We start from the raw sequence: 14,193 nt of genomic DNA, 5'->3' as shown, positions 1-14,193 counted from the left end.
TGCGACAGTATTGGGGGCAAGGGCGAGGGGGATGAGTTCCCCCTCCCTGGCTTCATTAAACATCCTCACCAGCAGTGCCCCAGGTCCGCCCCAAACATTTCATGACACTCCACTGGGAACCCGTCCGGCCCCAGCGCCATCCCTGTCTGCATCGCCCCAATGCCATCCATCATCTCCCTCAACCCGATTGGGGCCCGCAGTTCATGAAGCAGCCCCTCCTGCCCTCCCACCAATCCCACAGACACCAGCCCCAACTCCATCTGGAGCCTCTGCCTCTCCTTCAACAGTTCTGCCCGCGCCTCACATGACCTCCTATCCACCCTCAAAATCCTATCTACCAGCTTTGCCGCGACCACCCACTCTGCTTTTTCCCAGTGCTACTGAAATGAAATAAACTCTTCCCCACCCCCCCCAAACCACCGCCTTGACCACAAACTGGAGGCCGTGACCTCCCCCATATCATTCAACTCCACGTAGCCCCGGATGGCAGCCCTCACCCGCTCACACACCACCTCATCTCCGACAACAGTCCCACATCCTGCCTCCACTGCGGGCACTGCCCCCTTTGCCCAGGCCATGCACAGGTCCACCCAGTGCAACACGTGTCTGAAACCATAATCGGCAGATTTTTATCTAGCATAGAAAAATCGATCCAGGAGTACACCCAATGCACATGGGAAAAGTATGAAAACTCCTTCTCCTCAGCCTCCCAAACCTCCAAGGGCCCCCCATGTGCTCCATACACCCCCTCAGCCTTTTTGCCATTGCCGACAGCCTCAACAACTTGTGACTTGACTGGTCCAAGCTCGGTTCTATAACTGTATTAAAATCACCCCCATAATCAACTGATGTAAGGCCAAAATCCAGGATCTTCCTGAGCACCTGCCTCAAAAAATCAACACCATCCCACATCGGGACTTAGACGTTTACCAGAACCACTGTCATTCCCTCCAACTTCCACTCACCATCATATATCTGCCCCCACCGATCGGTCACAGTACTCCCCACATCAATTGCAACCCGCTTATTCACCAACACCGTCACCTGCCGGGTCTTCATATCCAACACCTGCCCCACCCACCCCTACCTCAACCTCCTCTGGTCCCTTATCATCAAGTGTGTCTCCTACAAAAATGCCACGTCTGCCTTCAAACTCCTTGGGTGTGTGAACACACACGATCGCTTAACCGGCCCATTCAACCCTCTCGCGTTCCACGTGACCAGGCTGGTCGGGGCCTCCCAGTCCACCCCTCCCCCTGCCGATCAGCCATATCCCTGTTTGAGCCAGGCTCTGGCCAGCATATCTCAACCCTCCAGGCCCCCCGGGCTCCGATATCCACTGTCATCGATCTCTTTCCAACTGCGCTGCATCAACCACATTCTTGTCAGCAACCCCCCACCCTCTGCCCCCCTCAAATAAAGAACCAGTGCCACCTCACTCCCTTTAATTAGCCCGCAAGCTAGCATAGCGGCCCCCGCCGAGGCCTCTGACCACCCTTACCCCCCCCCCCCCCCCCCCCCCCCCTCCCAAACCCGGCCATACCTCCCTGAAGAGTAACAAAAGGCACACTCACCATCGCTGTTCGCCCATAAAAACCTGCCCCCAAAAGCCCACCATCAAAAACTTTAAAAAGCACACAAAACTAATACAATGTCCTCGTGCTCCTCCCAGTCCATTATCCCTCACAAATTCCATCGGCGCCTCTGGTGTGTTGAAATAATACTCTCGCTTCTGGAAAGTCACCACCGGGTGAGCCAGGCACAATACTCAAAACTTCACCCCCTTTTTGGAGGTCAGCCTTATAAGGCCATAAGACATAGGAGCAGAATTAGGCCACTTGGCCCATCGAGTCTGCTCTGCCATTCAATCATGGCTGATATTTTTCTCATCCCCATTCTCCTGCCTTCTCCCCATAACCCCTGATCCCCTCATTGATCAAGAACCTATTTCTGTCATGTTCACCCCTTTTTTATTTTAAATGTTTTTATTCTCCATTTTCACATTTTCCTTCAAAATTTACACCCCACCCACAGATAGTAAACGGTAACAAATACAAAATCAATCCCCTTAACAATAACAACGATCCCATCCTCCCACCACCCCTAACAACGGCCCACCTGTCAGTATATGCATCCAATAAAACAAACCCTCCCATGGTGGAAACAAAAAAACAAAGGAGAAAAAGGAGTCCGGGGCCGCCCATGGTCACCATTAACCTATAGAGTCCACTCCCACCACCACCCCCCACACTCAATGCCATCCAACCTCTGAAAGAGTACCGTACATGATACCCAAGAGTTGTAAACCCCCCACCCCTCTCCAACTCCACCCCTCCAGTGCCTCTTGTAACACTCCTCCACCCAACCTCGGTTCCTTCCCCCCAACTTTCCACCCCGGCTAGACCACTCGGACCCTGTTCTGCCAGGCTCCAATGGCCACAGCCCCTCCCCCCACCTCACTCCAGTTCACTGGCCGGTTTAAACAGGCCAGCGTGGAGGCCCCCGCCCGGGTCCCTTTCCCCCTTGCCCGGCCCTAGGAAAGCCCAGAAATCCCCTTTTAACACACCTACACCCCAAAGAGCCCTTATTTCGAGTGGAAGTCCATCACTTCCCTTGTCCAAATATATACAACACTGGCTCCTTTAGCCCATACACCCGCACGCAGTGAAACACAAAAGAAGAAAATACAGTCATGAGGTTACATTGGCACATGGCCATTTATCAGTTCTGCCACAGTCCTTCTGCCTTCGCAAACTCTTCCGCTGCTTCCGCCGTTCCAAAATAAAAGTCTTTGAGCTCGTAAGTCACCCTCAGCTTTGCTGGATATACAATGCTGCACTGCACCTTGCTAATGTACAGTGTCCTCTTCACCCGATTGAAAGAAGCCCGCTTCCTAAAGCCCTGGTATACACGCATACCAGCACCAGCCCACTGCACCACCCGCTTCTGCTTGGCCCAGCACAGGACCTTCTCCTTCACACTGTACCTACGGAAGCACAGAGTCACTACCCTTGGCGGCTCACTCGCCTTTGGTACAGGCCTCCACGATCGATGAGCCCGATCCAGTTCATATCGGGAAGGATCCTCCCCCTCCCCCAATAGTTTCGCCAGCATCGCGGCAAAATACTCAGTCGGCCTCGGCCCTTCAACTCCTTCGGGCAGCCCCACAATCCTCAAATTCTGTTGCCTGGATCTGTTTTCCAGGTCTTCCGTTTTTCCTCACAGATCCTTGTTAACCTCCATCACCTTCCGCATCTCCTTCCCCATCGAGGTAAATTGATCACCGTGCTGCAATAATGTCTCCTCCACTTCCTTCAGTGCCTCCCCTTGCTCCCGCACCTCCGCCACTGCCCTCGCCACCGCCGTCGTCACCGGGGAAATCGCCTCCTCCACCAGCACACTCAAAACCTCCCTCATCTCCTTCCTCATTGTCTCCATGTATTTTGTAAACTGCCATCACCCTAGTCATTTCTTCAGCCATAAGCAATGGCTGGTGCTCCAGTCTCCATTTTCCTTGGTGACCCCGGGGTGACCTTTCCATTCCCCGGTGGACCTTCAGCTGTTATTTTGTACGGCTGTTTTTTTGCTCCCCCTCTACATTTTCCTTTACTGTGTCTTCAACGTGCCTCCTCTGTGCCTTCTCCCTGCTTTTGCCGCCTCCGTGGACCCTGGGACCGGGCTTAAAGCCCTGAAAATGCCGTTCCCGAACGGGAACCCTCCGTTGGGCGGCAGCCTCCCGCCCGCTGTCACCGGAAGTCCTCCATGTTCACCCCTTTCAACCTGATGATCACCGTCACAAAGCTCCCCAATTTCACAATGTCAACTCTGCCTCCATCTTGTTCTCTTTTTCTTTTGCTGGTTTGGTCTTGTTGATTCAGACAGCTGATGTGTAGTCATTTACACCTCATCACTCACCTCATCTCAACAAGGGCAGCACGGTAGCATAGTGGTTAGCACAATTGCTTCACCGCTCCAGGGTCCCAGGTTCGATTCCCGGCTTGGGTCACTGACTGTGCGGAGTCTGCACGTTCTCCCTGTGTCTGCGTGGGTTTCCTCCGGGTGCTCCGGTTTCCTCCCACAGTCCAAAGATGTGCAGGTTAGGTGAATTGGCCATACTAAATTGCCCCATGGTGTCCAAAACTGGACATAGTGTTGGGTGGGGTTACTGGGTTATGGGGAAAGGGTGGAGGTGTGGACCTTGGGTGCTCTTTCCAAGAGCCGGTGCAGACTCGATGGGCCGAATGGCCTCCTTCTGCACTGTAAATTCTATGAACACATCTTTTGTTTGTTAACATCTCTCTTTGACTTTTTCACCATGAAAATCTCCCTGCTCTGTATCAGGCACCTTCTCTTTGTTCCCTCCTGCCGCCTCACCCTGTAATCTTGTCATTGTAATTGAGGTTTTGTCAGACTCTCCACCATCAAGTGAAACTGTGTTGTACTTTGTATTTATATCTAAGATGCAAATTAAAATGCGATCACTCAATAGATTTACTTGAGTAAATCACTGATTGTGCATCTGTGTTTCCAGCTGTGGAATTATAAGCGACCCCCTCGCAACAGTTGGCATGTGGATGCAGCTCAGTCTGAAAGGGATCGTGGGAAAGTTTCTATGAAGAACTCAGCTGCTGAATTCTCCCATTCTAGAAATTATTTTGCGGAGCAAACTGATGTGATTGGCAGCGGGAAGTCTGTGGTTTGTTACGTGCTGCCTCCACCTGATGGAAGTGGATCACTTCACTGCCTTACACCAACTTTGCAATGGTTTTAGGATCCTGCTATCACTGAACTCAAATCCACAATTAGCTGCTGCACAACATTTCTCAAAGTAGCTCATTTTAGGATGCAAACCAATCATTTCAGGGATTAATCATTTCACTGAGATATTTGAGGATCACTGACGAGTGTGATCTAGTTACCTGACTGATGTAGTCGGACTTATTCACTTTAAGCATTATGTTGCACTAAAATTGTTGAATATTTTTGTTTGGTCGTTCATTATTTTAAATGGAATTGGCCAAATGCAGCAAAGCTTTATGAGGTATAAAGTATTCTTGAACATTCACGTTTTTTTTAGATTTACGCCTTTTGTAAAGAAAACCATGAGATACCCGGAGGGGGGATTACACAGACGTGGCTGTGTGTCAGCCCATGTTGCACAGAGGGGGGATTACACAGACGTGGCTGTGTGTCAGCCCATGTTGCACAGAGGGGGGATTACACAGACGTGGCTGTGTGTCAGCCCATGTTGCACAGAGGGGGGATTACACAGACGTGGCTGTGTGTCAGCCCATGTTGCACAGAGGGGGGATTTCTACAGACGTGGCTGTGTGTCAGCCCATGTTGCACAGAGGGGGGATTACACAGACGTGGCTGTGTGTCAGCCCATGTTGCACAGAGGGGGGATTACACAGACGTGGCTGTGTGTCAGCCCATGTTGCACAGAGGGGGGATTACACAGACGTGGCTGTGTGTCAGCCCATGTTCTGTGTTTCTGTTCCAGGGCGTCGCCTAAAGCTGTCAACTTTCTTCAACACAAGTTTATTGAAAGAAACGTTTTACATCATTTATATTTTGCTGACAATAGCAACACATTAAGCAGAAAAGTACATAACATATTAACAATGAAACCAAACCATGTTTGTGACAAAGTGGAGAATTAAGGGACATTTTATCCATATCCTTTAACTTCTCCAGAACCCAATGCAGGTGACAAGATCAAATTTCTGCCTCCGATATTGGCAAGTAATTGGAATATATCAGCTGCCATCACTCCCATAGTAACACTGACTTCTAGGTGTGTGCCCTGGCGCTGTAGGAGTGTTTATATTGTGAGATGGGAGGCACCAATGCAGATATTCCAACCCTTTTAAGTTTTAATCGCATATCTTTTTAATAATCAAAGCAGTAGATTTATAAATTAATGCAATAAGTCATTATAATCAATTTTAGTTGCTTGCAAGGATTTTTGTTTACGTGTTAAATAATGTGTTGTATAATAAGATACTGATTAATTCTTAAAAACAGGAATGCCCCTCGGGGACAATTCCAATTGTTGGTGACCCTCTCCCCAGCTCCCTCAGCAATGAGATATTTTTGTATTTTCAGATTTCTGTGCCTCCGCTCTAACAAAGCACTTATTTAATTTTGAAGCAAGGCTGACGGACCTCTGCCCATAGTGAGGCAGGGTGCCCTTGCCTCATGCTCGTCCAAGAAGATGGTCCTGTGCTGACAACAGTCTTTGATAAGATGCCAGATCGCCAACACTTCTGGCCTCCTGAGTCGGTTGCAGACACAAACAATGGGGACTGATCTTTCCTGAGCCATTAGATTATGCGTGAATTCTTTGATCTGACATAAATCGGGTCAGGATTGCCATCATCGGCCTGAAGGAAGGAAGGTCTTGGTTAGAGCGGGGACATTATAAAGGTGCATGCCAGTTACAGGTGCTAGTTAATTGATAATATCTCTATTTGATAGACAATCGTGAGCTCTTCATTTCACATAATTCCCCCCCCCCCCCCCCCCCCCCGAATATGACCAAATATCTGGGAGTGCGGATATTGTGCGTGTGTTAATTGCTTCTGAAAAAATAATGTATTGTAGAAATTTGAGAAAATATTTTAACATTAGCTTAAATTGGATTGAAATGGAATTGTATGTGATGTGCATTTAATCATCTGCTTTAGTGTTTTTGTGGAAAATCTCCAGTTTAATTGTATACGAGCAGGAAGTCTGTAAATGGCAGATTCACAGTAAAAAATATTCTGTGATGGTAAGTGCTGTGGCTACACTGAAATAGTTATAATTGCTTACTTCATGTTCCAGGGGTTTGAACTTGCATCATATTTTTATATAAAATGCTCTTAATTAAAATTCCATGATTTTAATTCTATTAAATTGATTTGTTTGAATTATTGGATAAAACATTGAATTGTTTAGTGACCCAATAACTAGGTTTATTACAGACTCTGTTCCTCACTATAATTCCACCTGTCACCTGCTGTAAAGTGTTGCTACCTGGTCCTTTTGAGAGTTGCACCTTGAGGTCTAATCCATCAATAACATGGTAACTCTGTGATATGGCTGTGTGATATCAGACTACCTTTTGTATTTAGGTTGTTTCTATAGCTGTCTGTTAAATGGAGGTAAAGTAGCCTCAATATGACTTGTATTTAAGCTCACGGTTTGTGTGAAATGTCACATTAATAAAAGATAATCAATTCTGCCATTAGGCAGCTAATACAATTTCACAAAAGACTAAATGAATAATCAATTAGACTCACCAAAACCTCAAAGCCCAAAGATATGCAGGTGAGGTGGATTGGCCATGCTAAATTGCACCTCGGTATTCCGGGATGTGCTGGTTAGGTGGGGTTATGGGGTCGGGGCGGGAGAGCGAGCAAATTTTCCCCGCAACAGCCAATCAGCAGCTCCACTCTACTGCCATCTGCTGGAATCTTGCCTTCACTTGAACACGGAGGGTGTCTTGCTCAGGTACACGTTCTGGATGCAGTGACCGCAAAGCACTGATGCAAATTTTCCCCGCAACAACCAATCAGCAGCTCCTCTCTACTGCCCTCTGCTGGATCCATTTATGAAGTTCAAATTCTCTTGTTTACTCTTGCTGTTGCACCTCTTTCTTTTCCTTCTGCCAATGTCACTCTTTTTTCTTTTCCCACAATTCTAATTGTTTCGTTTGTAATTGACTTTTAACTAATTCCACTAATTCGGACTATGCCTCTGGCATATTTAAATACAGAGCTATCACTGTGATTATCTCTACCTTCCACCCCTCTACAAGTAAAGTCAACTGCAGCATGTTCACCAAATCCAAAAGCTTTGTTTTAACCACCCTTCTGCAAACTACCCAGAATAACCTATTCCATACCCAGGAAGGTCTTAGCCACCGACAGAGCCGTGTCACTCTCTATTTAAATTGCCCAAATGCAACACCAGAGCACCAGTTCCTCACCTCGCTGTTCAAACAAGGGATTATTCTTGTAAATCCCGGTAAAGAGCCACCAATTTTGTTAAGATCCTGGACCAGACCCCGACATTTGCTCGGATACCGGACAAAACTGTGAGGTAAGGATACTTTGCTCCAGAAATGATTCAACTGACAAATAGGGATATGGTATCTTCAAACAAATTTATTGTTAACGCAGGATTAAACACTAACATCACAGAATATAATTTACGATTAACATTTAAACAATTCTTAATAAAAAGGAAACACTATAACTTCTAACTGATACCTTCTCTATCTCCAGGCCCAGGCTATTAGAATAGATGGCATTGAGGTGCGTAGGGAAGAAGTGTTGGCAATTCTGGACAAGGTGAAAATAGATAAGTCCCCGGGGCCTGATGGGATTTATCCTAGGATTCTCTGGGAAGCCAGGGAAGAGATTGCAGAGCCTTTGGCTTTGATTTTTATGTCATCATTGGCTACAGGATTAGTGCCAGAGGACAGGAGGATAGCAAATGTGGTCCCTTTGTTCAAGAAGGGGAGTAGAGATAACCCCGGTAACTATAGTCTGGTGAGCCTAACGTCTGTTGTGGGTAAAGTCTTGGAGAGGATTATAAAAGATACGATTTATAATCATCTAGATAGGAATAATATGATTAGGGATAGTCAGCATGGTTTTGTGAAGGGTAGGTCATACCTCACAAACCTTATCGAGTTCTTTGAGAAGGTGACTGAACAGGTAGACGAGGGTAGAGCAGTTGATGTGTATATGGATTTCAGTAAAGCGTTTGATAAGGTTCCCCACGGTCGGCTATTGCAGAAAATACGGAGGCTGGGGATTGAGGGTGATTTAGAGATGTGGATCAGAAATTGGCTAGTTGAAAGAAGACAGAGTGGTGGTTGATGGGAAATGTTCAGAATGGAGTTCAGTTACGAGTGGCGTACCACAAGGATCTGTTCTGGGGCCGTTGCTGTTTGTCATTTTTATAAATGACCTGGAGGAGGGTGCAGAAGGATGGGTGAGTAAATTTGCAGACGACACTAAAGTCGGTGGAGTTGTAGACAGTGCGGAAGGATGTTGCAGGTTACAGAGGGACATAGATAAGCTGCAGAGCTGGGCTGAGAGGTGGCAAATGGAGTTTAATGTGGAGAAGTGTGAGGTGATTCACTTTGGAAAGAATAACAGGAATGCGGAATATTTGGCTAATGGTAAAATTCTTGGTAGTGTGGATGAGCAGAGGGATCTCGGTGTCCATGTACATAGATCCCTGAAAGTTGCCACCCAGGTTGAAAGGGTTGTGAAGAAGGCCTATGGTGTGTTGGCCTTTATTGGTAGAGGGATTGAGTTCCGGAGCCATGAGGTCATGTTGCAGTTGTACAAAACTCTGGTACGGCCGCATTTGGAGTATTGCGTACAGTTCTGGTCGCCTCATTATAGGAAGGACGTGGAAGCTTTGGAACGGGTGCAGAGGAGATTTACCAGGATGTTGCCTGGTATGGAGGGAAAATCTTATGAGGAAAGGCTGATGGACATGAGGTTGTTTTCGTTAGAGTGAAGAAGGTTAAGAGGTGACTTAATAGAGGCATACAAAATGATCAGAGGGTTAGATAGGGTGGACAGTGAGAACCTTCTCCCGCGGATGGAGGTTGCTAGCACGAGGGGACATAGCCTTAAATTGAGGGGTAATAGATATAGGACAGAGGTCAGAGGTGGGTTTTTTACGCAAAGAGTGGTGAGGCCGTGGAATGCCCTACCTGCAACAGTAGTGAACTCGCCAACATTGAGGGCATTTAAAAATTTATTGGATAAGCATATGGATGATAATGGCATAGTGTAGGTTAGATGGCCTTTAGTTTTTGGACTTCCCATGTCGGTGCAACATTGAGGGCCGAAGGGCCTGTACTGCGCTGTATCGTTCTATGTTCCAGTCAAGCAAAACCATCCACCATCTCTGAAATCAGCCTGGTAAACCGTTGCTGCACTCCCTCCATAGCAAGAACATCCTTCCTCAGATGAGGACACCTAAACTGCACACAATACTCCAGGTGTGGCCTCACCAATACCCTAAACAATTGCACCTCAAATGTAGTAATCACTGGATTTTGATTTGATTGATTGTCACATGTACCAAAGTACGGTGAAAAGTATTTTTCTGCGGCCAAAGGAACGTACACAGTACGTACATCGTAGACAAAAGAATAATCAACACAGAACATCGACAAACAGTGATTGGTTACTGCGGAACAAGGGGCCAAACAAAGCAAAAACAATGAGCCAAGAGCAGAGTAATTATAATGAGGAAAATAGTTTTAGTGGGTCAGAACGCTGATCGGAGATGAAAGAAAAGGGATGGGGGAGAGAGCTCGCTGAGAGTTGCCATGCTCCTGCGCCGCCTTCAATTCTGATTAGTCCCAGTGCTACATCAAAGTGAGGGCAGAAAGAGGATAAGACGGATAAATACGTGGCTGGAAAAATGGTGCAGGCAGGGTGGGGGGGGCGGTTAGATTCCTGGGACTCTGGGACAGGCTCTGGGGGAGATAGCACCTGCACATGTTGGGCAGGTGGCACCTTAACACAGTTGGAACTGAGTCCCTTATGGGATGTTTTGCTAGTGCTGTCAAGGGGCTTTTGAACTCCGCAGGAGGACAGGAGCCAAGAGGAAATATTAGTGAGGAATGTCGTGGTCCACAAAATACTGGGAGGGGCAGAATTACTTGTGTAAAGGATAGTAAATTAACAAGCGAAGTCGGAGTAAAGGAGAAAGTAATAACACCTAAATTAGGGTTACTGTGAATGTGTGTGAATGCACAAAGTGTAGTGAATAAGATTGGGCAGTTACAGGCGCAGATTAAGTTGTGGAAATATGTTGTGGTATTAAGAGACTTGGCTCAAGAAAGGGCAAGACTGGGTGTTAAATATTCCTGGGTAAAAGATGTTCAGGTAGGGCAGCAAGGTGGCGCAGTGGTTAGCACTGCAGTCTCACGGTGCCAGGGTCCCAGGTTCGATCCCGGCTCTGGGTCACTGTCTGTGTGGAGTTTACACATTCTCCCCATGTCTGCGTGGGTTTTGCCCCCACAACACAAAAGATGTGCAGGGTAGGTGGATTGGGTACACTAAAAAAAATGCCCCTAATTGGAAAAAATGAATTGAGTCCTCTAAATTTATTATTTTTTTAAATGTTCAGGAAAGATAGGAAAGGGGTGGTTGTGTTATTTGGAGAGAGTATTACAGTACCGGAGAAGGGGGATGTCTCGGAGAATTCGAGAGCAGCTGGAGCTAAGGAACAAGAAAGGTGAATGACGTTACTCCGTGTGCACCAACTAGTGAGAAGGATGTAGATGAATAAATGTGCAGAGAAATTACAGAGAGATGTAAACATCACCGAGTAGTGATGGGGAACGTTAATTATCCGAGTAGACTGGGACAGTGATAGTGTAAAGGACAGAGTGGGGGGCAAAGGTCCCTAGGTTTCATTCAGGAAAATATTTCTCCAGCAGTTTTTGTCCCATCCGATTTTTTTAAAAAAAGGAAGCACCTGGTTCTCGAAAATTAGGCAGGCCAAATGAGGAAATGTTTAGGAGACGATGACCATTTGTTTTGTAATGTTTAGGATGATGATAGAAAAATAAAATAGGCAATCCAGAGTAAATATAATTACTGGGAGGTAGAAGACTTGAATGGTACAAGAACGGAGCTGGACGGGTTGGACTGGAATCAAGGTTTGGCACAAAAAACTGTCACTGAGCAATGCAGCACCTTCAAAACAATAATGAGGCTATATTCTCCATTTCAGGGACCGTGTCCCCACACCGTCCTGAAAACTGTGGACTTTGATGCCAGAAAAACTGGTGTCAAAAGGCCACAGATTCACAGCCTTGCAGGGGGCTAGCAGGCAGCTGTCCTGGAGCTCGCAGCTCCAGCTGCCGATACGGCCCCCGCACTTCCGGGTCAGAGGCCGCGCATGGCAGCGGCCTCCAGCGGCTGCGCCATGCTCCATGACAGACTGAGACCGCTGAAATAATGCCCCCGATCGGCTGTGCGCCTGACCCGGACTGAGTCCACAGCCGCCTTGCGTGTATCATGACCGGCAGAACCGTGAGTGGTCCACGCCGTAGGGAACTCAACCTGTGGGGGGTGGAGAATAGGGGAGCAGTTATCTGGCAATGGCATCTGGTGGTGAATAATCGGTGCGGCGTACTCCCTGTGTACGCTGTGTGCGGCGTACTCCCTGTGTACGCTGTGTGCGGCGTACTCCCTGTGTACGCTGTGTGCGGCGTACTCCCTGTGTACGCTGTGTGCGGCGTACTCCCTGTGTACGCTGTGTGCGGCGTACTCCCTGTGTACGCTGTGTGCGGCGTACTCCCTGTGTACGCTGTGTGCGGCGTACTCCCTGTGTACGCTGTGTGCGGCGTACTCCCTGTGTACGCTGTGTGCGGCGTACTCCCTGTGTGCGCTGTGTGCGGCGTACTCCCTGTGTGCGCTGTGTGCGGCGTACTCCCTGTGTGCGCAGTGTGCGGCGTACTCCCTGTGTGCGCAGTGTGCGGCGTACTCCCTGTGTGCGCAGTGTGCGGCGTACTCCCTGTGTGCGCAGTGTGCGGCGTACTCCCTGTGTGCGCAGTGTGCGGCGTACTCCCTGTGTGCGCAGTGTGCGGCGTACTCCCTGTGTGCGCAGTGTGCGGCGTACTCCCTGTGTGCGCAGTGTGCGGCGTACTCCCTGTGTGCGCAGTGTGCGGCGTACTCCCTGTGTACGCTGCTTTTCGGGGGCGCGGAGAATCCAGCCCTGTATCTTCACACCAGGGAAAGGTGCAGCAGAACTTCCTGAACGAAAGAAGATGGAAATGACGATGAGAGGAGACAAAGTGTGTTCGTTACCGGTATCGGGTGGAATTGAGAACTAAGAAGCAGACAGCAGGTTCAGAAGGGAAGTGAAAACTCACTTTAGAGAAGAAAAGACTGGCAGCCAATAAAAAGGGGAATCCCAAAGTTTCCTATAGACAGATAAATATTAATAATGACAAAAGGAGAAGTAGGGCTGAATAAGGACCGAAAAGGGAATTTACACATTGAGGGTATGGTGACAGGGTACTAAATTAATACTTTACATCTGTCTTTACCAAGGAGATGGATACTACCCAGAATGCAGTGTCAGACAAGGAAACTGTCCTAAAAATGGTTCAATATTGATGGTGTGTTCATTGACTCAGTACTGAACGTTGATAAGGATCTAGGATTGGATGAGATGGGAACATAGGAATTGGAGCAAAATTTGGCAATTCAGCCCTTCGAGCCTGCTCGACCATTCAATCAAATCATGGCTGATCACCTCATGATGGGTAGCATGGCAGCACAGTGGTTAGCACTATGGCTGCACAGCACCAGGGTCCCAGGTTCGATTCCCGGCTTGGGTCACTGTCTGTGCGGAGTTTACACGTTCTCCCCCGTGTCTGCGTGGGTTTCCTCCGGGTGCTCCGGTTTCCTCCCACAAGTCCTGAAAAACACGCTTGTTAGGTGAATTGGACATTCTGAATTCTCTCTTAGTGTACCCGAACAGGTGCCGGAATGTGGCGAGTAGTGGAATTTCACAGTATCTTAATTGCAGTGTTAATGTAAGCCGACTTATGACAATAAAGATTATTATTATTATTTCCAGTGCTATGACATCCGTCCTAGAATGTGGATTCCAGAACTGCACACAATACTCCAGCTATGACCTAACCAACATTTTATACAGTTCCAGCATAACCTCCCTGCTCTTAAACTCTATGCCTTAGCTAATAAACGCATGTATACCATTTGCCGCCTTACCCACTGTATCCATCTACTCTGTTACCTTAAGGGACGGGTGTACATGCGCAACAAGGTCCCTCTGATCCTCGGGGCTCCCCAGGGTCCTGCCATTTATCCTGTATTCCCTTTGCCTTGTTTGTCCTGCCCAAGTACATCACCTCACACTTACCCGGATTGAATTCCATTTGCCACTGATCAGCCCATCTGACCAGCCCGTCTATACCCTCCTGTAATCAAGGGGCTGGTTTAGCACACTGGGCCATATAGCTGGCTTTTAAAGCAGACCAAGGCAGGCCAGCAGCACGGTTCAATTCCCGTACCAGCCTCCCCGAACAGGCGCCGGAATGTGGCGACAGGAGCTTTTCACAGTAACTTCATTTGAAGCCTATTTGTGACAAGCGATTTTCATTTCATTTCATAATCGAAGGCTATCCTC

The 14,193-nt window shown here is 47.9% G+C and overlaps 1 protein-coding gene across 2 annotated transcripts in view; it reads left to right on the top strand.

Moving 5' to 3' along the window:
• stard3nl (STARD3 N-terminal like) overlaps positions 1 to 6,897 on the top strand; it is a 34,574-nt gene extending 27,677 nt beyond the window's left edge. The window contains exon 9 of one of the 2 annotated variants that reach the window (XM_038810394.1): positions 4,532 to 6,897. In XM_038810394.1, the coding sequence (XP_038666322.1) occupies positions 4,532 to 4,616 (85 nt within the window). In that variant the 3' untranslated portion in view covers positions 4,617 to 6,897. The remainder of the gene's footprint in view (positions 1 to 4,531) is intronic. The other variant, XM_038810395.1, reaches the window with a different exon arrangement.
• Positions 6,898 to 14,193: the final 7,296 nt, after the last annotated feature.

Source organism: Scyliorhinus canicula, chromosome 10, assembly GCF_902713615.1.
Source record: "Scyliorhinus canicula chromosome 10, sScyCan1.1, whole genome shotgun sequence".
Taxonomy (NCBI): domain Eukaryota; kingdom Metazoa; phylum Chordata; class Chondrichthyes; order Carcharhiniformes; family Scyliorhinidae; genus Scyliorhinus; species Scyliorhinus canicula.
The sequence above is the reverse complement of the archived record's forward strand: the minus strand, read 5'-3'. Positions and strand labels throughout refer to the sequence as shown.